Source organism: Pseudopipra pipra, chromosome 17, assembly GCF_036250125.1.
Source record: "Pseudopipra pipra isolate bDixPip1 chromosome 17, bDixPip1.hap1, whole genome shotgun sequence".
Taxonomy (NCBI): domain Eukaryota; kingdom Metazoa; phylum Chordata; class Aves; order Passeriformes; family Pipridae; genus Pseudopipra; species Pseudopipra pipra.
Window position 1 is genome coordinate 6,011,686 of NC_087565.1, and position 23,405 is coordinate 6,035,090.

Sequence of the window (23,405 nt, forward strand, 5' to 3'; positions counted from 1 at the left end):
AGGTGCTCCACCTTGGTGGCCTCCTCTGGACTCCTTCCAGCAGGTCCATGTCCTTCCTGTGCTGGGGTCCCCAGAGCTGGAGGCAGCAGAGGGGCAGAAATCCCCCCATCCCTGCTGCCCACGCTGTGGGATCAGCCCAGCACACGGGGGTTTCTGGGCTGGATCATGTCCAGCCTCTCACCCACTGGCACCCCCAAGTTCTTCTCCTCAGGGCTGCTCTTCATCAGTTCATTCCACAGCCTGGATTGATACTGGGGATTGTCCCAGAGGGGTTCAGGGATCCCTCCTCTGGCCACCTCGGCCTCACCAGTGCTAACAGTCGCTGTTCCCACAGTGATCCCCGAGTAATGCAGGTGCAGGTGTGGGTGGTGGCTCATGGTGTCCCTGCCCCATGAGGAGGCCCCGAATCCCCCCACACCATCACTCAGTGTGACCCACTGACAAGCTTTTGTCATATGTAATTGCCCAGAGAAGCTGTGGATGCCCCATCCCTGGAAGAGTTCAAGGCCAGGTTGGGTGGGGCTTTCAGAGAGTCACAGAATCATTAGGGTTGGAAGGGACCTCTGGAGATCACCCAGTCCAAACCCCCTGCCAAGGCAGGGTCACCTGGAACAGGTGACACAGGAACACATCCAGGTGGGTTTGGAATGTCTCCAGAGAGGGAGACTCCATGCCCTCCCTGGGCAGCTGTTCCAGGGCTCTGCTACCCTCAATGGAAAGTTCTTCCTCATGTTGAGGTAAAATTTCCTGTGTTTTAGTTTATGGCCATTGCTCCTTGTCCTGTCACTGGGCACCTCTGAAAAGAGTCTGGCACCATCCTCTGGACACTTCGAGCAACCTGGTCTAGTGGAAGGTGTCCCTGCCCATGGTGGAACGAGATGGGCTTTAAGGTCCCTGCCAACCCAAACCATTCTATGATTCTATAACCATCCATATCATAACCATAACACTTATATAAGCACTATCAGAGAAGCAGGGCAGAAGGCACAGCTCAAAATAGTCTCCCTTTACCTGTTGTTTCCATTCTATGTGTCATAACAAAAGTACCACCAACTTCATTTTCAGATAATATTTAACTTAAACAGTTTTCAAGCATTTCGTATTACAAAACAGAAAATGATACAATTCATGGAAGAAGTCAAAATGCTGGCATCACTTTGTTTCCACATTAATACATAAAAATGGACAACACATTAAATAAACATTTTGTTATTAACAATTAGAAATATTAACACTAAAAATCATGTATAAATTAGGAAATAAATGTACAAACTATTTCCAAAGTGCTCTTTCAAATACATTATATACACAACATTCACGAAGTTCTTAATGTAAGACATTTCAGATTGATGTAATGTTGCTGTTTCAGTTTAAGTGTTGTTTATATTCTCTCAAAAGCATTTCAGCACTTTCAAAAACCACATAAAAGGCATATTTCCAAGCTGGCAAAGAGCAATATTGCATTCTTCTGGCTACCTATAATATTAAATATTATAAGGAAAACAATCTCACTTCCTTTCTGTTCATTGCTATTTGAGAGTACTTATTTGTATGAAAACACCAGCAGGAAAGATGAGAGAAATGAGGACTGACTAAAAAAATGTCTTCTATTTTACCAGTAATTGAAATTATTAACATAGGAAGGGCAGTGCTTGGACAACATTTAACAGTAAACTCTTCGGTTGTCCGGTTAAAGACTTTCCTATAAAGGAAAAAAAGTAATGAATTGAGAGATGTTCTGTTTTTCTTGTGGTCTTGGTTTTTAAAAATATAAAGTACTTGAACTTGAAATCCCATAAATATACCAGTTCAGACAAAGAACAAGGAGAAAATCCTACAGAGATTACTCTAGATTGCAAATTTGCAGTTAATCTCATATTAAAAAATGCTCGTGGGGTACAGTCACCCCAGCTTTTTGCCTCAGACAAATTTGGACACAGTATTTTGTTCAACACTTACATAAGCACTTTAAAAGTGCTTCTTTTTTTTTTTTATCAACACTTTATAAGAACATATAAAACTGAATAGAAGCGACTTACATTGTTCATACTGATTTTTACATACCACTAGTTTTTATCTCTAAATTCTCCCTCTATAAGTATTCCCTCACTGGTTGACCCCATTAATAGCTCCCCTCTCCATATGCATAATAGTGTTTCACAATTAAAGCTGAATTTAGTTGCTCATCTGCAATAAAGATGGATTTTTTTTTCTTTTACTTCTGAATGATTTCTGTCAAGCTACAAGAGGAAAATAAAGGTGATGATGAACTGTAAGAACAACAGACCAACAAATCCGACAACATTTACGGTTACAATGCTTGCTGGGAGATCTGAGCAAGGGCAGCAGAACCAGAACTAAAGGATGCCAGCCACCTGCTTGTGAAATTTGGCGTGAAAATGTATATCCAAGTTACAAAATCTGGAGTAGCATACTCAAGACGGGACTTTTGCCAGATGTTTTTCTCAGCTAAGCACGATATGAAGCAATATTGACGTCGAGCAGGCGGACACTGAAGATCCCAGAGCTCCCTTCTATTTTTCTTTCCACGACAGAAATACCTCCGTTTACACGGACAGATAAAAGGTGCCTCTAATGATCAACATTTCCACAACCATAGTTTTAGGTCCTCTTTCTGTACCTTTTACAACAGAAGTGTGGACTTATGCGGATTACTGAATTATAAGGTTTCGGTAGGTAGGTATTACAGAAGTTGCAGTTAATAGCACAGAACTGTTTTTATAAAAGGAATGTATCCATCCACTTGTTCTTAAGAAGTTAAGAGCCATGGATTTTGGAGGCTGGCAGGTAATCTTCAATGCATTCAGTTAGAAAAAGATCAATAAACCTACCACAGTGAACTTCCCTGGACTGAGATGTGAGTGATGAGCTTTGTACTGAGCCAGACTGCAGAACAACCTGGCTGTTTTCCAGAACGGGGCACAACTGTGATCAAATGATCCTAAAGCTATTTAGAAACATCAAGAATGGGGCAAGGGGGGGGGTAAATGGAAAACTTCTGCATTGTATCAACATACAGTACTATACACAGCACCAAATATCAAACCATTAAAGCATTGTCTTGTTACCAGTAGTGCACTGCTTCATATCCAGCATGAAATGAACACTGTTCACATACAGACGCTGCTTTGTGCTAAGGGGTAACCAACATATTACAATTAATCAAAACTGCCTGTACATCCAGTTCGAAAGATGGAGAAGATACCACTGAAATAAATCTGACACAGCATCGTATTCCTTTATTGCTGGTAATTTCCATATTGTCCCTGTAAAAAAAGAGAAATAGAAATGTTGAAGGATTATATATTGGAGGCTTACAGTGAGTTAGGCAATTTCTTTTGGTCTGTGAATTTTACAAGACCCACTGAAGTATCACCAATACGCCTGCACCAAATTATCAGACAGATTTATATGCAGAGCTGACAGCTAAATCTGCTTTTTCAGAGCACAGATTTAGACAATTTACCTGCTCATAGCCATAAGGCCTCTGTTGCTGAGCGGATGGGCCTGTCTGGGAAGCTCTGTAACTTCCATATTGCTGCCCCTGTCCCTGTTGGTAGCTGGAATACTGTGAAGAGGCTCCTTGTGCAGGACCTGAGAAGACAGTAAACTCCATTACTAAGGCCTGATTTGCTGGGGGGATTCTTACGATTAATTACCCCTCAGTGTTAAACATGATGCCAACAAAGTAAGTTCTGTGAGTATGAACTGTGAGTAAATTCTGCCTAGACCTCCCCTCTAGCTTTACACCAGGAGGTGTTAATACTAATAAGAATGTAGTTGCAGGACTGTAAACTTCAGGTTTTACACTTTGCTCAGAAAAAGTGATATACTTCTAAGTGATTTACCTCTCTGAAACCTGTGTTGGCACAGCTCAGTTATTAATTCTATGCAGCTACCTGGCCTTTATTTTGGTAACAATTGCATGTTTAAGTTCCTATCTAATCTGGCTGTGCCTCGAGCGAGGGAGGAGGGATTCTCTGGACTGCTGATGTTCTTCATGTCAGTTCTGAAGGACTAGGTGTGTAGGAGGCCCGGGAACCCAGGCAGTGACATCCTGATAATGTTTAACACAAAGTCCCCATGAAGTAAATGTCTATTTTCTAACTTTCTTTCAAAAGAGAGAGGGATTCAGGATGCTAATATAACAGTATGGAATGCAGTGCTACACTAATGTATGTTACTGCCTTGAATCCCTTTACTAGCTTTTTGGCTAATTTTGATACATGGATGACCAAGGTTAATCAAGGAAATAGTTTACAGCCTATTTTAGCTTAGGAATGAGGCATCAGGATGAAGCACTGCAAACCCTTGACCAGCCAAGGACAGTTTTCTTACCATATCCTTGCTGTTGTCCTGGGTAACTCTGTTGATTTGGGTATTGCTGCTGGGAATATGTTTGCTGTTGTGCAGCTCCCTGTTGGTATCCTGCCTGCTGCTGGCTGTACTGAGAATTTCCTAAGGAGGGGACAATTGAAATAATTTGGTTAGAGATGAGGCAGGTATTTCACTGTACACACGAATCATAAGGAAAACAAAGGCAGAAGGAGCCTTGGCCTGGAATTCGTACTCTGGAACTTTCTTTTCAGAAACAGATGATTGCATTTTGCCAAGCAGGATGTTTATTTCTTTGGTAATTTTTATTTCTTTTGAATAGGAGAGTTATTTTTTTATACACATCACTAAACAAACAAATAAGAAGCCTGTTCCCCAAAGGATTTTTTTTCACCCCAGAAGTGTTTCAGAAGAAAAACAAAGTCACAAAGATAAGGGTGCCTGGGTAAATAGCCAGTTTCTCAAGAAGCCCTCCCACTGTATTTTCTTCTAGATAATGATGTTTATTCATATATCCCAGAAAGACCACTTATCTAGTTGTCACTGGCATCTCCTTGAAATGCCTATGATGGAAATTCCATTTGTTGTATCCTGAAACAATAAAATGAATAGAGGCTCTATAGACAACATTGCTTCTCCTAAATGCCACCTTGCTGTACCATAATTAATATCTCCAGTTAATTTAGAGTTCAGATATCTTAATAGCACACTGAATTGACTGAGGTACTACTGTTAAGATTTTGATATATTTTCCTACCTCCTTCATAATAGTGTTGTGTGGAGTCATCAAACGACCGGTCGTAGCTCTGCTCAGTGTAGGATGACTGCTGATAGGCATAATCACTGTGTCCTGCAAGGAGTCACAAAGATTTATCACATACATTGTTGATATAACTATACACATGTTGTTGAATGATACACTGTGAAGCTGCTTACACACCAAGGTGAGGCTGAGAGGAAATACAGACCCCTTATGTGGGAGGTCAAACACATGGCAAGGAAAGTCACACCTATGGATAAATCTACTGCATTTATTAATCCAAACTGGGCTTTGGGCTCTATTTGCAGCAGTTTGGATAGCAGGGTGCACTGATGAGTATGTTTTATACCAGGCTGCCATGCCCTGGGACTAGAATTTTCTAGCATTTAAACTGGAAATGAATCATGATAGGTTTGCCATGTCCTTGGATGTGGCAGTCACGGTGCTATGCACTTTATCAGTGTCACAGTGACTCCAGCTCAGAGGAATTACCATCTGGGTAGTACTGCTGATTCATAGGTTCTGATGAGCCTTGGCCATGGCTGTACTGTTCACTGTAATATTCTTCCTGACCCATGTACTGCTGCGAGGAACCTGCAAGGCACAGACAAGACAGAACAACCTGAGCCTGTGGACTCCTAAGGGATGGGTTTCTCTTATCTATGTTTTTTGAAGAAAACAGAGTTCATGTCCAGATAAGTAAACAAGCTATGTATATTGAGAAGAGCTATAACAATGTTTTGCTCACTGGAAAAAGGAAATAAATTTGTATTCTCAGAAAAAGCTGGTTGAAATTGAAATTACACAGCAGTCAGCAACACATCCTAGAACCACTCACTTCTGCGGCAACACTGAAAGCAATGGCTACATTTCATCTACTAATCTGAGTTATGAGAAAGCACAGGAATGGATTTCCATGCTCAAGAAAACAGTCAGAATTAAATATATTTTAATTAATACATTGATTTGTTTATTAGCAAAATTCAGCTTATGTTAGAATCAGTCTAGCAGCTTTATTACCTCTTAGAACTTTTTCCAGAGAGGTCTTAGAGCATGATAGTTATCCTCTGGTGTTTTCCTTTCCTTGGCCTAATTTTTCATTCTAATTGCTGGCAAACTATATCTTCTTTGCAGAAATGTGTTCCTTGTTAACTGTGCCATGTTACGGCTGATCCAACACCATGTGAAAGAATTGCAAAGATTCCCAGTGCCTTCAATGAGCTGTATATGAAATTGTTCATCTTTTCTTTAGAGATACATGATCCCTTTTAGACAGAATTATTTTTCTAAACACCTGAAATAATTAAATAGATAAATCTTGAAAATAGATTCAGGTTCATCTCATTGTCATGACACTTCCACCATTCGGGATCTCCTGTGCTCCTGGATGGGATTCCCTGTTCGTAAGCCTGACTAGGAAATTTTGTTGACTCGTGTGCCCCACAGGATGGACTGGATATCATCAATCTAACAACAGTTACATCAATGATCTAACAGCAGATTTTACCTTGCTGTGATGCTCTGTAAGGGCCCATGGGTCGCTGCCCCATCATGCTGTTGCCTTGGTTGCTCTGGCTCATCATGGCAATGGAGGACTGTCCCTGGTAGTGCTGGCTCCCTCCTTGTGCCGAGTTGTAATGTGATGTTGCTGCTTGCTGGTGCATCATGGAGACTGCAATGTACATGGAAAATACTGTTTTCTAAAAGGATGTGGCAGTTCTCTCCCTAGTCTCTTTGGAAGCAAGTTAAAACCTCCAACTAACGTGCATCCTGATAATTCTGTGAATTTTCCACAGGGGGAGATGTTTTCCTACTCCATTTATTTAACTTTGCTTATTACACGGTCAGTTCTTGCCATTTGCTTCAGTCAGATATCTAACACTACATACAGCCTTGATTATTATTAGTTAGTTTATTTAAAAGAATGTAAACCTTATTACAGTAGGGTTAAAGAAACAAGAACTGATGCTTGTTGCTCTCTACCTCCTGACCATTTCGTTGCTGTATTGCTTTTCTAATAAACTCTTTCTTCTGCCCCCATCTTCTTGTCTACTTGATGATTATACAGTCTGAATAAATTGATATTCTAGGATTTATTCGATCCCTAAATTTACTGTCAGAAACAATTCTAAAGCCTGAGACATCTCATTCAATACTCAGGAGCAAGCTTTTTTTAAATTTTAGATTAATTTTAATTTAGATTAGGAGATTAATTGAATTGTCTGCTAGGTTCTCTATGCCCTGCAAGCAGTGTGAAGTATCAGTAAAATAACAAAATAGGATGGTAATGTACAAACAGTAAATGTGTTATACTCATTGGCAGGCTCTGTCAGCTTGGATAAAGGGGCTTCTCAGATCCCTCAGATCCCTGGATTTGCTCCCAGGGGTATCAGATAGTGCTGCTGCACCTCTGTCAAACCCTCTTTTCCCCAGCTCATCACTAACCATGGTAAGCTGGCGTAGGTTAAAGCAAGTCTGAAACTGTTCTGACTTACACTGGCGCCTGACACCTTGAAATTCAGAGATGTCTTAAAGCTGGCTTTTCCTCTGGTATGTTTGTCACTGTCTACAGAAAATATTTACAGAACAAATTCATGTGGTGGTGGTAAACCTCTGAGGTCACTGAGAAGTCAAGCTGGCCCAGAAGGAGGAAGAGGGAGGTTACCTGGGTTAGACTGCATGTTGATGTTTGTTCGAGAGACATAATTGCCTATTGACCCCTGGCCTTGCATTGGCACGTTCTGAGACGCAGGCACTGTATGGCTGTAACCAGGGCCAGTCCCATGACTGCTGACAGTCATACTCAGAGAGGTCGTGGGCATAGTGTTCTGGCCTGACTGCTGCATAGACACGTGGTTGGGACCTGGAAAAATCAGAGAGAGCAACAAGAAAATCTGTGCTATTATTGGCAGTGTACAGTGAGCGTTAAAGCCCTCGCAGCCTTTCTGAAATACCTTATGGCAAGACAAAAACACCTCCCAATCTTCATTATTAAAATGCCCTGTTATCTACAGAGGAATTAGAACTGCCTACTGCACAGTTGGAGTGATCCTCCTCTTCCTGGCAGCCAAATCCAGGCTGTACAGGATTGCGGACAGGAAGAACAAAACCAGCAGCAATGCCCTACAACCAGTTCCTCGGAGGCAGCAGAATTAACAAATGCCAGTAATTTCAGGTACTTCAGAAAACTCTGGAAACATCCAAATGTTGACATGTGTGTAGGGAATTATCCAGCTACTCTCCTACTGAGGTGATTCCTGTCAAGTCCTGACTGAGACCAATAAAGAATAAAATGTAGTATATTCCACGGCTTCTTTCCTTTTCTTCCCTCCCTTACAACTCTGCACCTGTTCATTACACACTTCCATCTCCATTCCCATTAGATGAGAAGCTTTCACAAGTCCCAGAGCCCACATATTTGAGTTGTTTCTACATATTTACTCCTAATTTCCAAAAAAACCACTATCAAGCAAGGGTGTGAGTGTCCTACTCTCACAGCAGGCACACACCATCACTGCTGCTGTTACTCAGGCTACTCAAAGAGGCACTTTACTGCTTTCTCAGTCACACCTTCAATTTGAAGTGTAGCTACATCCTCAGTCAGCTTTCCAGTGCACTGATACTGCTCATGATAAAATACCCTGCACTGCCCAGGTGACTGGGCAGAGACGGAACTACCCTGAAACCCCACAACTCAGGCTGGGCTTAGTACCAGGCTGGAGCAACCTGAGGGAACTGCCCTGTCTGGTCTGTCCTGTGGATAATTCCAGTCTTCAGGACTGCCAGTCTGGTTCTTTCAATCAGCACTAAATTATTACAAAGACCTGGAATGTGGGGGGCAAATCAGAGAACCCAGAAACAGCAACACTGAGAACATTAATTCTTAGTAACAAAAAACAATGTTCCGACTGACTTACTATATTACTTATACTAGGTATTAAATCTTTCAAAAAGAAGGCCCTAGAAAATTTAGTAAGTTCACTTTATAAGTTGTAGCTGTTTAAAGAAGGTACCTCATCCATTAGTTTAAAAGGTACAATCATCTTGATCACAAATGGATTTTTAAAAACTCAGAAGTAATTTCATAGCTTGCATCTGCTCTTGAGTCCCCCTGCCAAGGTCTGTGATTTTACAATCAGGTATTTCTATTTATAGAAACTGGTTTTGCTCTGTTAGTCTGGGAAAGACCCACAGCAATAAGAACTGACTAGCTATGAACTATGAAATAAACAGATAATTCATAATATAAAATGCACAGATTAAAAAAAAATTTTTTCAATTATTGTAGTTGTGTGAACAAAAACACACAAAATATATTATCTTATTAATACAAAATGTGCAAACTCTTGGGCTATGTAGTACAATCTCTGCAGACTTCTGTAGAGGACAAAGGCTAGTGCAACACCAAATGATTTATAAGAAGGCATATATCCTGGAAGGTCTGCAATTTAAAGGTTTGGTTATGTGGTTAGTCATGCAATTAATTCCATTTTACCCTCGCCAACCCCACCAGTTTCATGAGAAAAATGCCACGATATATAATTTTTCTTACTAAGAACCTGGATGCCTCTCGGTGATTTTCATTATGCGTTTTTTAAAAAATGTTTTTAATTTCCTCTGCAGAAATACAAAGCACACTGGAGTCCTTGCAGAAGCCAACACCATTACTGCCTGTAGCCATTTTGTGGTGATTTCAGCATGTGCCTGAAATCCCCATATGCCTGAAAGGTGAGTTAGGAGAGGTCTTTTCCAGCTCTCTAAGTATATTCTGCATTAATGATTTTGTTGCCAAGCAACAGCAAAGCAGCACAAAGGGGACCAAAGCTCACCATTGCTAATCTGACTCTGCATGAGGGAGGAAGGAGGAAGGCCCGTCCCAATGGCATCACTGAGATTGCTCTGGGAATGGAGAGATTGGTTGGATGCGCTCTGACTCATCCCTCCGGGGCCCAAGTTTATATTTTGCGTCGGTGGCTGCAAACAACAAGGAGGAGAAGCAAATTCTTGGTTAGGTTTTTAATTAGAAAAAGAATAGCCCCCAAATTAGTCTGACTGTGACTAAGAACTGCCTCAGCTAAATATGTGTTTCCTTCACGTTTTGTGTAAACCTTTCTTCATGTGACTCCTCCGTGTGAGCGACATTGAGCACGACACAGAGCAGCCGACAGGCAGCACAGGGAACGTCTGAAAATTCTGCTTGTCACAGATTCTGGCTTCTGTGCCCGTCCTTCCCTACTTACACGGATTTCAGAACACAACCACTGCAGGGAATGCATTAGCAAAGACAATACAGAAGTGTGTTGACAGATTGACCTTTGCCAAGCTATGCTGTAGTTTGTGTTACGTGTGATACCTCCCAAATCAATTCACTCAGCAAGAATAACACAATGTTTAAAGACAAAGCCAATACCCAAGTGCTGAATTAGATTTTTGACATAAAATACTGGCACTTTTTCCCCCAAATAAGAACAGATAAAGAATAATGAATCTGGAACAAACGGAGCTGTTCAGATCTGTACCACTGCACCATTTACAGTATAGAGAGTATTGTACTCTATATATTATATTGTATAGAATACTCTTACCCTTGGAGACAGAGATTAACACAAATGTACCAAAGAACGTATTTTAAACACAGTAAAAGTAACTTCTGATTTGCTTGGTGGCCTCCTTGGCCACTTCAAGACTTTTAGCTGGAAAAATACCAAAATATGGTTCATTGACAGTGATCAGTGACAGAATCAAAGAACATTTCCCTCTGGCATAGTTAATTGAAGGTAGACTGGTACTTACAGCAGGAAGCAAGGACTGCATATTCTGGTTAGAGTCTGCTATTGTTGCCAAGTAAACCAGGTTTCTGTGCAAGATTTGTTGGTATCTACAGAACAAGGAGTAAAGCTTATTTGGAAAGGATTAACAATACAGAAAATTCCAAACCTCTCTTTTTTTTTTTCCTATTTACAAATGGTTAGTTAAATTACATTAGCCCATTTTTGATCTGTCCTAAATAAATAGCAGCAGTAATGACCTCTATCTGTGCTGTCATGTTTTCCATCAAGGATCAGTGTGTTCAACACCTCTTTTACAAAAGGATAAACCTGGGGGAAGGGAGAGGTAAAATACATTCTCCTTTGAAAGCACTTTGAACTGTGGAGCTGGAGCTCAGCCTCTGAGGACTGACACCCAGTCAGCTGCTCCAGCAATCAGCCACTTTCCCTCCTCTATCTAACAAGGATCCTCATAGTAATGAAATTCCAGAACTCTAAAAACCAAAACCTGTTTTCCCTGCCAGCAAGCTGAGAAGAACAAGATTTTTTTCAAGAGTGCTCTAACTGGAGTGTTTGCTCAAGTAAGCAGCACCAGGGCCATTTGTGCTCCTTCACAGTTCTCCATGAACTGGAAAAGCTCGTAATAAAGAACAGGAAGGTTTCCAAAGCAAACTGACAGCTGTGCCACTGAGCAAAGGGAAGAGGCAGACTTCTGGAAACAGAGACCGTGCCAAGAAGGCAAAAGAAAAGGGGGTTTTAGCATTTTCTTTTGACAAGGGGAAAATATCTGGGAAAGTGGCGAAGTAGAGCAAGTGGTCCAGTAACCATATTTGTTTATAATTATTTTAATAAATGGCCTGTTGAAATATTGTAAATACTAAATACTCAAATACTTCAGAAATAAAACTTCCAAGAACAATATACATTTCTTAATACAAGTGAATCTAAAAGAATATGCCAACTATTCTCTCAGTGATCAGTCACCAGAACTGTTCACAGTACTCTTCTTGAAAGGAAGTACCAAAAACTTCCAACAAACTCCCAAACCCATAATACTCACTGAGTACATTCTGCAGTTTTCCCCTTGCTCTGATAATCCATAATACACTGTATTAGGTGGTGATTTTCATCTAGCATCTGCATAAAAGAAATATGATCAAAACATGTTACTACAAGAATCGTATGGAAGTCCTGTGTTTTTGTTATCCTCCACCTTCCCTGGCACTGGATGGTGTTTTGTGCAGTTTTGTTGCCTTGGGATATTACAAAGTACTTACACGTGACTTTATTGAGCCACAGGATTCTGCTTTCAAATCATTCACTTATGAACAGTTACCTCTAAAGCAGTTAACTGAAATACCCAGCATAGAAGAATGAATGGACTTACCTTTTTTTCCCTTCAATGGCAGATAAATTTTGATGCTGAAGAAGGAAAACGCTTTCACGATGAAACACCTCTGCCTCATTCTAAAATATCACCCAAACCTTTCCAAAATGTCAGATTTTACTGACATGGCTACTTTTAAATAAGAAACAAACTTTCAAATAATTAAACCTACTAGTTTTCCTGCCCAGGACAAGTGTGTGCCAACTGCTGAACTTGGTGAAGTATAAAATTTACATTACTGGAGCTACTGAAACCATGTTTAAGAGAATTACATCCCAACATGTCCTTTGGGGTAGTTCAGTCCCAATATAGGGAGGACTTAAAATGAAAACACAGAGTAATTATAGATCATACATATATATATATATCTCAATCACAATATATACATTGTGGTCCTGCCCATGGCAGGGATTGGAACGAGACAATCTTTAAGGTCCCTTCCAACCCAAACCTTTCTGTGATCAGTTAATTTATGATCACTGACCTTTATTTAATGAACTCATAACACAATTAAAAGCTTAAAATATCCTTTGATTTGGTTTAAAATTTCAAATATAATAGTTTCTCTCTCTCCCTCAGATTTCTTGTGATTGTGACAAGCTTTCTGCAGGTGAAGGAATAAAATAATAACACCAGCATTTAAAAATTTAGATTTGCCTCTACATGACACTGTTTGCAGGTACCACTGCTACCAAGTGCTTGCAAGACTGGGCCTTTGAACCACTGTGTCATCAGGACAGAACTCTTGAGGAAAGAACCATTACACAGAAGACACTGAAGTTCACTGCCCTGTAAAAGTTAATTGATGAACTATTTTAGAGCACCATCATCACTGCTCTATTGCCAAAAGCTCTGACTTCCTCTATTTTAGGAATAGTTGATACTGGAATAAGAACAGCTTTGAAAGACTATAAAAATTGAGTTAATAAATAAAAACAAGCTGCTTATATAATAAGAATGCAAATAAGAATATTCTTCTTCTTCATTGAGATTGGTATGTGTTCTAAAAACCTCACTTTAATGAGGATCTTTGGAGTTCCTGCTCAAAAAAGGCAGGAGCATCTGCCCCTCTCTCTGCCCCATTTCTATCCTTGACTGTAAATCCCATCCAGTTCCTGTGCCTGGAAGCCTCTTCCTCAGCATTGCCACTTGTCAAAGAGAAAATCACTGCCAACAGCCCAGCACTGATAAACAGCTCTGAAGTAACCTGCCATCAAATGTACCTGGGATGGGAAAGGGTTTTACTCATTATTTGTAAAGAAAAAACTTCCGTAAAGTTTCTGAATATGCAAAAGGGAAAGGGCTTGAAAATCAAACTGAAGATACTTTATCTGCCCTTTGTCTGTGAGAGGTCACGGGTTTAAGTACAAACTATCTGAATTATGAAATAACTCCAACTGATGTGGAGGTTAGAGAAAAACTTCTTCACTGAGCCTGAAATATTTCAGTATTTAAAATGAATCGGTTCAAAATACCACGTGAGCTCCACAAAATGGGATGTTTCCAAACAGTTTCCTGAGATGCAAGTCATCCCTTCAGCCTCTCTCGTGGCAGTCTGTTCTGCCTGAATCTCTGCTCTGTCACAGGCTTCCTCTGAGGGTTTTCTTTCCCCTTGGAGCCGTGAATTGGCACCAGCTCATGGCTTGGCTGCACAGCCCCTGGTGATGGGTTAATTGCTGTGTTTGCAGTGGCACTTTTCCACTGGTCAGCCCTCAGGAAGGGACCACACAGAACTCACACGTGGCTGCCACCACAACACACCTGGGCGGTGGGAACGGCCAAAATCAGGACAGAAACACAAATGACAAATAGCAGCCGCAGTAAAAACATGCACGTTTCTTTATTGACATTTCCAGCCTCGTCGTTCCTGGCCGTCACCTTCTGCAGGAGGAGGGGGGTCAGCATGTGTGCAATAGGAAACAATAACTTCCCAACTCGGCACCCTCTGCTTCGGCCTCCACACGAGACCCATGCGGGGATCTCCCCTCCAGAGAAAACCTTCCAAAACCTTTGTTTGTCATTAAACATCAATAAGCACATCGCAAATAATAATAATAATAATAGTATATGAAAAATACCAGTGGCTGGTGCTCCCTCTATCTTCTGAGAGATTAAAATTCTGCATCCAGATACAAAAGAAAGCCCCTCTAAATTCAGGATTTTATTTCTTTTTTATTTTTTTAGGTTGGATTCTTTTTGGGGCCAGAAGCTGACACACCATCATAAATTAACCGCATATTTGCAGATTTTATTGCCGTTTCCCAATCCCTGCTTGGCAGCGTTTCCCCTTGGCGAGCAGCGAGGATAACGTGCCATCCCGATTTTATTCCCTGCGTCCTTCCCTCGCTCTCTTTTGCAGCGATCTGAACACCTTTGCTTTGTTCCACCTCCTCCTCCTCCTCCTCCTTCCCCCACCTCTCTCTCCAGCTGTCCATCTCTGCAGCCCTCGCAAATTCACGAGTTTTTCCTGATCGCCCTAGAAATCAGCCTCCAGCTGCAGGAGCGTGGACGGAATAAACGTCTAAAATTGTCTGTATAAAAGCATGCTCTTTTACCTTCTGGATAGTTTGCTGGGTGACCTCCCCTTTGCCTCTTGGGCGAGCAGAAGCAAAGGCAACCGACATGGTGGGGGTGTTTTATGTGCCTATAATATATCGGTCCCAGGCTCTAATAATATTGTTATTATCTGGCTGCTATTGCCGTGCGAGGATTCTCCGCAGTGCACGGCCAGGGGGGCGGCCGCACATGGTACGATCTGCGCCCCGCCGCCACCCGCGGGCACCGCACCCCCTGCGGGCGGGCACGGCCCGCGCCTCGCCCCCCAAAAAACCCCCGGAGCCTCGTGGTGGGAGGGAGCGGCGGCGATTTGGGGAAGGGACGGGAGCGGCCCCGCCGCCGCCTCCCCGCCGGCCGCACATGGTGCGTCCCGGCCGCCGGGCTCCCTCAGCCTCGGCCGCGCCGCCCGCTGCGCCAACTGCGTACGCCAACTGCGTACGGCGGGCGCGCCAGCGCGGGCAGAGCCGCGGAGGGCGCCTACGCAAAGTGCGTAACCGCGCGCGGTGCGTACGCAAAGTGCGTACCGGCCCCGCTGAGGGGAGACCGGTCCGTGGGGCCGCGTCAGGCGCCGGGATCCGGCACGGCAGGGACAGGGAGCGGCTGGAGCGAGTCCAGAGGAGGCACCGAGGTGATCAGAGGGACTGGAGCAGCTCTGCTGTGAGGAAAGGATGAGAGAGTTGGGATTGTTCAGCCTGGAGAGGAGAAGGCTCTGGGGTGACCTAACTGGGGCCTGATGGTGCCTGAAAGGAGCCTGCAGGAAAGATGGGGCAAGAGAATTTACAAGAACGCGGAGTGACAGGAGAAGGGGAAATGGGTTAAAATTGAAAGACAAAAGGTTTAGATGAGGTGTTAGGAAAAAACCCTTCCCCTATGAGGGTGATGAGGCCCTGGCACAGGTTGCCAGAGAAGCTGTGGCTGCCCCATCACTGGAAGTGTCCAAGGCCAGGCTGGACAAGGTTTGGAGAAACCTGCACTGGTGAAAGGTGTCCCTGCCGTGGCTGGAACGAGATGAGCTTGAAGGTCGCTTCCAACCCATGGCGTTCTATCATTCCGTGAATCCATGAAAACCCCGCATAGCCCCAGTTACACCTACGGCTTCCTCAAACCACTTAACAGCGTCTCTTACTTTCCGGTGTACCCTCCGCGGGAAGGAAACGCATCTCACATTATTTTAGCGCCACAAGTCGCTCGGAACGGCGTGATCTCCAAGGCGCTTCCCAACCCGAGCCATTCCCGGGTCCCCCGTTCCGGCCCCTGCGCCGTTTGCGCACGGCGGGGGCGCAGAGTGCGTACGCCGAGAGCGTGGCGGGGACGCAGAGTGCGTACGCCGAGAGCGTGGCGGGGACGCAGAGTGCGTACGCCGAGAGCGTAGCGGGGGCGCAGGGCGGGGGCGCGCGGCCCCGCCCCCGGCCCTCCCGCATGACGGTGCGGGTTCTGCCGGAGCCATGAGCTACGACCGCGCCATCACCGTCTTCTCCCCGGACGGCCACCTTTTCCAGGTGGAGTACGCGCAGGAGGCCGTGAAGAAGGGCTCCACCGCGGTGAGTCAGCGCGGGTTGCGGGGCGGCGGGTGAGCGGGGCCCGCGGCGGGGCCTGTGCCGCGCTGCGCTGCCGGCCTGGCGGGCCCCGGGCATGCGGGCCCGGGCGGCGCTGGAGCGGGACCGGCTCTCAGTGACATTCCTGCGGTCCATCGGGCTGGATACCGCATATGGAGCTGCCTTACAGCCCATCGCTACCTCCTCCGCGGTGTGTGGGGCTCAGGAGCCCTGACAGGCCTCTAGGGATCCTCTCCTGTGTTGATCTGTATGTGGTGAAAATAGTGGTGCTTTGTGCTTGTTCACGATGCAGATTCCCAGTGGATTGGGAAGCATGTCGGTAAAGGCAAGCAGAAGTACTTTTCTGCCTCGCAGTTTCCACTTGTCCCAAGCTTTTGCTCAGTGGAAGTTTTATTTCATCTGGGGGAGAAGAAAAAAAGTATTAATTTGCAAATGACATTATATTAATAATTTCAATATATTGTAATAATAATTGTATTATTAATAACAACTTGTAATTGTAACAAGTAATAATTGTATTTTTAATTCTAATAAGTATTAATTTCCAACAGCAAAAAGCAAACGTACCACCTTTGGGATGGGAATGAATCTAACAAGACTTAGTGCCAAACAGGCTCTTCTTTCCTTTCCCACGAATTAAAAATACTTTAAAAGTGGAACCGACATCCAGTATAACCCACTTCTGTCTTGTCTCTTGTTGAGCTTAATGTTTTTGGAAACATCTGTAACATGCTGACAGTAGGGCCATAAGAAAAAATTATTCCTGTAATCTTATGAGAAACAGTGGGAGTGAGAGTGAAAGGTGAGGCGGTTTTCTTCTTCCGTGGTGTTGCAAAAGGTATATTCAAAGTATAAATTAGGACATTAGGGCAGCTACTGACAGGCAGCTACAGGTGCTATTTCATCTGATGTTCAGTGGTTTGGGCTCTGAGTTGAGCTGTGCCACTGGACTGGTGGGATTTTCCTTGTTGGTCCTGGTACTGTGGCTGTGGAAACACTGATGGTGGAGTTGGGGAGGAGAGTTGGAACATACCTCTTGGGAGTCACAGGGATTTAAATTGGTATAAACTGATGATGAAATTGCACCCTGAAATCCAGTGCAATATTTGTTACATCAGTTCTGCCTCCTGGTTGAGGCAATGAATGGGAAATTAAATCCTGCCTTGGTTACAGTGGGGGATTTGTGTTGGGTATTTACTACTCATTTAGGTAAAGCCTACTGGGATTTCTGGACCTGCTTGACTCCTTTTACTTCTTCTTTTCATGCATTGAAGGTTGGAGTAAGAGGGAAGGATATTGTTGTCCTTGGTGTGGAGAAGAAGTCTGTGGCGAAACTCCAGGATGAAAGAACTGTACGGAAAATCTGTGCTCTGGATGACAATGTCTGCATGGCTTTTGCAGGTAAATGGTCCCTTCAGGGTTTTTGGCACTTATTGGGGCACCTTTGGGTGTGTTTGTGGATTCTAAGAATATAAAATACTGGGCATAACTGGCCAAGGACTGTAAGAAGCAGTTTATTTCCACGGTTCCTAATTATAAAAGTAGCCTGGTGTATGGATAGAGGCTGGCAATTATCTGATGACAGGAAATGCATAAACCAAAGTAAAAGCTCCTCTGTTTTAGTTCAGAAGACTTCTTCTGCATGAACAGCTCTGGATTTGAAGCATAAATATTCTAGTTCCACATTCCTCCTGTTCCACATGCCTTGAATTCCATTGTTCAAAGCTGAAACAGGAGGTCTGAAAATTTAAAAAAAAACATAGATTGAGAGAAAATGTGTTTCAGGAGGTTTCTCTTCAAGTAGTTTAGACTCTTTGTGTTAGTAATACTTTTAAGGGAAGATCTGATTTAACTGAGTAAAACAACGGGGTTTAGGTTTATTGTGCAGGAGTGAGAGGCTCAGCTCCTTCCCCTGCCCTGCTGCCTTAGCCAAGGGCTGGGATATGTGCAGGGGGGGTGTCACAAACTTGAGTAAAAGTTCTCTAATAAAAACAAGGCTGTAAATTGAAAATGGCAGCATTAGCTAAAAAGTAAAATAAGAAATAAGTTTCTTTTTAATGTTTTTTCAATGTTAGCTCCTTTTTATCAGCTAGCATTGTGCTGCTGTAGCCTTGTCAACTAGACAAGATTTGCTGAGCAGATAAAACTGGCTGATGGGGGACTGCCTGAGGAATAAATGTGTGTGAGAATGGAGGTTGCTGATTTGCTGGGATATGGAATGCTGTCAGTAATATTCCCATTGGGTCAGAATTATGTGCATCTTCTAACTCAAACGTGGAAGCTGTAAACTGAGTCCTGTAGTTATTTTGGTACATCAGCCACTTTCTGTTGCCTTACAAGTGCTCCTGCCTAGCAAACCTGAGAGTGTGAGCTCTCCTTTGCTGTTTTCACTGACCCCATGGGCCTTGTGGGGCCAGACTGGTTGTGTTACGGGGTTGTTTCATGACTCTGAGGACGTGCCGTTGTTCCAGGGCTGACAGCTGATGCCAGGATAGTCATAAACAGAGCCCGTGTGGAGTGTCAGAGCCACAGGCTCACCGTGGAGGACCCTGTCACCGTGGAGTACATCACACGCTACATTGCCAGCCTCAAACAGGTACTTTGGCCTGCACAGAAGTGCTTAAAAATGTGTCCTGGCCTGTTGTGTTACAGATGTTATGTGTAATTGTGAAGTTAGCTGATGTTATGCATAATATACAACTTGTACGTGTAATGTGTAGTTTATAACGTGTGTAATATCTGACACTTCAGACTAAGTGTGTACAATGTCTGTCCTGGCCTCATTCTACTCACCTGGTAAAAATGAGCACAAAAAAACACATTGTGGATGTTTATTGGGAATGGGTCTTGTAGCAATAGAAGAGAAGGATTGAGTGCTGTGTGGTTTTGGGGGTTTGTTCGTCCCAAGATAAAGAAATTCATTAGTGTTTGTAAGGAGAGCACAGCTACTTGTGTTATGTCATCAGAAACACTCTGCTCATCTCCAGTTCACTCCCAGAACAGTGGGACTGGGTTACTGTCAAACCTTTTCATGGCTCCCTGGAGTTTTTCCTCCTGCTAAGCCATTGCAGGGAGGGGCAAGAGGGGAGCAAATTGGTGCAGTACTTAAATTGTTTTACATTTGATATTCATGAATTTAAAATGAATTGCAGTGTCAAAATATGCCCAGCTGCATTCTGTGAGAAAATGATTTATTTGCCAGTGTATTAAACTGATTTTCAGCCACTAGTGGGGATTAGATAAAATCTAATTTACTTATGCACAGCCATGTGCTGGTACAGTGGTGATGGTAATAGTGTGATTCTTGTAATAATCACTGGTCTGCCAGAGCAGGGCACCACTTCCCAAAGTTTCACTTTGTTCCTTTACAGTAAATCTCACATTTGTGTCTTTGTTCTGGCACATCCACCATTTCTCTCAAACTGTTACAAACACACACTTGGCCCAGTTCCTGCTGCCACAGTGCTGCAGGTCAGCCCTCCTGCTTCTGGTGTGTGACGTGGCAGTGACTTTGCTGACAGTGTCACAGGAGTGCTGTGCCACAGGCTCCAGTGTAACCTCCGTACAGCCACGGAGCTGCCCTGCATGGAATTGTCGCAACTTGTTGGTGAAAACTGCCTTTGTGTTCAGGTGTCCTCATCCTTTCTTTTGGCTTCCTAAGCATGCTTGTGTCACAGCAGGACTTGCAGAAGTGGCTCTGGCTGTCTCAGCACCACCCAGCAGCCGGGGAGATGGTTCTGGTAGCTGTCACCAGGGGTGGGAACAGGGGCTGGACAGGAACCACCCCTCACTTGCTCCCCTTAAGGTTCTGTGAGGTAAAAAGTCCTGCCTTTAACAGGGAGATTGGTAAGAGAGCCAGCTAAAAGTATTTCTGGTTGTGACTTCTCCAGTGTCTGCTTTGCACTCTAGAAATGTTTTCAGAACTGCTTCTGAGTGAGTGTCTGTCCTTCCTGCTCAGAGGTACACGCAGAGCAATGGCCGCAGGCCCTTCGGGATCTCTGCCCTCATCGTGGGCTTTGACTTTGATGGGACCCCACGGCTGTACCAGACCGACCCCTCTGGCACATACCATGCTTGGAAGGTGAGTTGGTTCAGTCTCTTGTAGACGTGGGATGAAATATTTGTGACTTAATGTTCCCTTTAAAGAGGGACTGGTGTAGAAAGGAGATCTTGCTGGCCAGATGGTACTGGCTCACAGCTGCAAAAACCCTTAATGATCAAATGTACTGAGAGTTGCAGTCTGCAGTTCAGCTTTCCTTGGGAAACCTTTTCCTGCTTCCCAAAAAAAAACCCAAAACCAACCTACCTGTGTGTGACAACTCTCTTTGTGTTTGACATGAGGGAAGCAAGATGTTCAGCCTCCTGAAAAATACACTGTGATCACAAAACGGCTTCAGATTATGTAATTGTACAACTTGTATTTCTTGCTTATACTATAAATGAAATCTCTAAAATCCCATTCATTGTCTTTTTCCCCTTAATGTTTCCAGGCTAATGCCATTGGCAGAGGAGCCAAATCTGTGCGTGAGTTCCTGGAGAAGAACTACACTGATGAGGCCATTGAAACGGATGATCTGACTATTAAACTTGTCATCAAGGCTCTTCTCGAGGTGAGGCTCCTTCACATCCCTTGTGTGGCTTTTCACTGGGTGTCCAGATTCACTTCTTACATGTGAATATGGGAAAATCTTCGTGGCTGTCCCAGGGAAGTACTGCAAAGGATCTGTGAGAGCTGTTTGCTGTGGGTGTGGAATTAAATTCAAGGTTCAGAATATCTGGCGTAACACTATCCATAGTTTACACAGAAGAACTTACCAGCAGTTCTGAGGAGGAAAACAGACTTCAATTCTGGGCACCAAAGATGTGTGAAACCACACACTAAATATTATAAGGTATAGAAAATATCCCAGGTCAGGTGGTGGGCTGAGGTGTTCTGGTGTTCTCCAGCCACTGAGGGCACTGGCACCAGCGTGAAGACCCTCGTGTTTTGAGAGTCACACTGCTGCTGGCATCAAGAGCTTAGAGCTAAGGAGTGAAATACTCCCCATCCATATCTGTCCTCCTTCCAAGGAGACCTGAAAGGGCTTTGTTGGAATGAATTACTGGCCATGCTGCTAATGCCTCCCTGTGCCTCTCAGGTGGTGCAGTCTGGTGGGAAGAACATCGAGCTGGCAGTCATGCGACGGGAGCAGCCGCTGAAGGTAAGGCCTTTGTTTGCTTCTCTCCCTTTGAGCCTGCCTCTGATACTGTCCTTGTTGATCTGCCTTAACTCCCAGCCCTTAATCTCATATTCTGCACTGACAGATACTTCAGTTTATTCTTAGTGGCCAAGGAATGTTGTTGTGTCTGCAGCAGGTACCTGCCTCCGGGTAAACAGTTAACGTTCTTCCCATCGCAGAACTAGAATCGCTTCCATAAATGCCTCTAAGTTTATTGGTATCTTGAGGGTCACCTGTGTTTCTCTTTTAGATCCTAAACCCTGAAGAAATTGAGAAGTATGTTGCTGAAATTGAAAAGGAAAAGGAAGAAAACGAAAAGAAAAAACAAAAGAAAACATCATGATGAATGAAATGCAACCGCTTAGCTGCTTGTTTTTAATTCGAGTGATGGGTTTTTCTGTATAGACATGTAGGCATTGCACTTACTCATACTGTGCCCTCTTGAGACCTACAATAAACCTACTGATTTTTTTTTAAAGCTGTTATTTAAAAAAAATCTGTCTGTTCCTTGGATTTTAATTACCCAGGATGATTTGCTTGGCTACAGAACAGCAGCAGTGACCCATTAAAGGACAGAGACTTTGCTTGCATGTTTTTCCCTGGACACTTCACTTTGTTTAATGGATCTTTTCCACACTGTCTCAGTTCTCAGCGTCTCCCTTTATGTTTTTTTAAGCAGCTGTCTTGAGGGTTGTGTTATGGTCTTGACAGAACTAATAAGGAGTTAGGGAAGAAAAAGCCCAAATGGCATCAAGGTGAAAGGGCTGAGTCTGGACACAGGCCTTGCAGCAGCCTGTGACAGCAGGTGTGTGTTTTACTGCTGAAGGATGGGACAGAGATGGTGGGGCTGTGTTTTGGGAGTCAGCAGGAGAAGCCACTGCTGCAGGCACATCCCCAGGGCAGAATTGCATGACTTGGTGCTTCCATCAACTGTGCATGGCTGGTGTGGGTCAGAATAAAGCATTGCTGTTGTGATTGCCCACGAGGGGATTCATACACCGGGAACTAAAGAACTACACCCACTGTTACATACAACAGAGCTGAACCACAAAGCTCTACTCCTTTCATTTTTGCCTTCACATACTTCCTCTCTACCCCTTACACCTGGACTTGGTTTTAGCTCTTTTTTCATGATTGTTCCCAGTCCCAGTGGTTGTGTGAGCAGGGCTGCAGGGACCTGCTGCTGTGCACTGAAACCACATTGCTCTTGAGGCAGGATCTGTTCTGCAGCCATTCACATATATAATGGCATATGCTCTGGATAAATGTGAAGGTGTGAGGTGGCAGCTGTTTACTGAGATGCTGTATAACCAGCCCAGAAGAGATGTGACTGGGAACAGGGAATTTTATTTCAGGCAGGTGTTTGCATTGTGGCATCTCCACTGCCCAGCTCTGGTCACTGAGCTCTTTCCAGCAGGTTCATCAGCTGCCACCACCTCTGGGCTGTGGGAGGACTGGTCAGGAGGATTCTCTGAGTACAGGGACCTCAGTGGCACTGAGGAGGGAGGAAGGGGCCAGCTGGGAGCTGAGGCTCTTCCTGCAGGCAGGGTTTGGCAGGGTCAGAACAGGACCCAGCTGGCAGCAGGCACAGCAAGGACTGAACGTGGCCCAGGAGCCTGCGAGAGGCAGCTCAAGGACTGGAGGAGCCAAAGGCAGCAAACACAAACCTGCAGCAGCACTCACACAATCCCTGGGCTCTCACACCACTGAGCTGTTTACAGAGAGGCTGCAGAGCAAAGTGTAGGCAGAGGATCCTGCAGGAGTCAAGGACAGGGAAGCAGCAGCCCTGCTACTGCTCAGGGA

At 44.0% G+C, this 23,405-nt stretch overlaps 2 protein-coding genes across 6 annotated transcripts; one reads left to right on the forward strand and one right to left on the reverse strand.

Annotated features, from left to right (window-relative positions):
• Positions 1–1,054: 1,054 nt before the first annotated feature.
• On the reverse strand, positions 1,055–16,086 carry SS18L1 (SS18L1 subunit of BAF chromatin remodeling complex). 5 transcript variants are annotated; one of them, XM_064674085.1, is made up of 11 exons: positions 15,954–16,086; positions 11,945–12,021; positions 10,910–10,994; positions 9,946–10,090; positions 7,782–7,979; positions 6,624–6,788; positions 5,609–5,710; positions 5,114–5,206; positions 4,360–4,479; positions 3,488–3,615; positions 1,055–3,287 (listed from the first exon to the last, which is right to left on the reverse strand). In XM_064674085.1, the coding sequence occupies exons 2-11, from the start codon at positions 12,019–12,021 to the stop codon at positions 3,261–3,263; spliced, it is 1,140 nt and encodes a 379-aa protein (XP_064530155.1). In that variant the 5' UTR covers positions 15,954–16,086; the 3' UTR covers positions 1,055–3,260. The 5 variants fall into 5 exon arrangements, with proteins under 5 accessions (XP_064530155.1, XP_064530156.1, XP_064530157.1 ...); XM_064674086.1 differs by having other exon boundaries at positions 15,993–16,080; XM_064674087.1 differs by having other exon boundaries at positions 15,966–15,988.
• A 127-nt stretch (positions 16,087–16,213) lies between these two features.
• On the forward strand, positions 16,214–22,080 carry PSMA7 (proteasome 20S subunit alpha 7). Its single transcript, XM_064674090.1, has 7 exons — positions 16,214–16,368; positions 17,658–17,784; positions 18,855–18,979; positions 20,342–20,464; positions 20,874–20,993; positions 21,522–21,584; positions 21,853–22,080. Exons 1-7 carry the CDS (start codon positions 16,273–16,275, stop codon positions 21,943–21,945), a joined length of 747 nt encoding a protein of 248 aa, XP_064530160.1. The 5' UTR covers positions 16,214–16,272; the 3' UTR covers positions 21,946–22,080.
• Positions 22,081–23,405: the final 1,325 nt, after the last annotated feature.

Coding starts and splice junctions, on each gene's coding strand:
- SS18L1 (XM_064674083.1), bottom strand. CDS start 14,895: ATGTCGGTTGCCTTTGCTTCTGCTCGCCCAAGAGGCAAAGGGGAGGTC. Junction 10,091..10,909: donor TGCAGTCCTTGCTTCCTGCT/GTAAGTACCAGT, acceptor TGTTGTTTGCAG/CCACCGACGCAAAATATAAA. Junction 3,616..4,359: donor AGGACAACAGCAAGGATATG/GTAAGAAAACTG, acceptor CTGTCTTCTCAG/GTCCTGCACAAGGAGCCTCT.
- PSMA7 (XM_064674090.1), top strand. CDS start 16,273: ATGAGCTACGACCGCGCCATCACCGTCTTCTCCCCGGACGGCCACCTT. Junction 20,994..21,521: donor TCATCAAGGCTCTTCTCGAG/GTGAGGCTCCTT, acceptor TGTGCCTCTCAG/GTGGTGCAGTCTGGTGGGAA. Junction 21,585..21,852: donor GACGGGAGCAGCCGCTGAAG/GTAAGGCCTTTG, acceptor TTTCTCTTTTAG/ATCCTAAACCCTGAAGAAAT.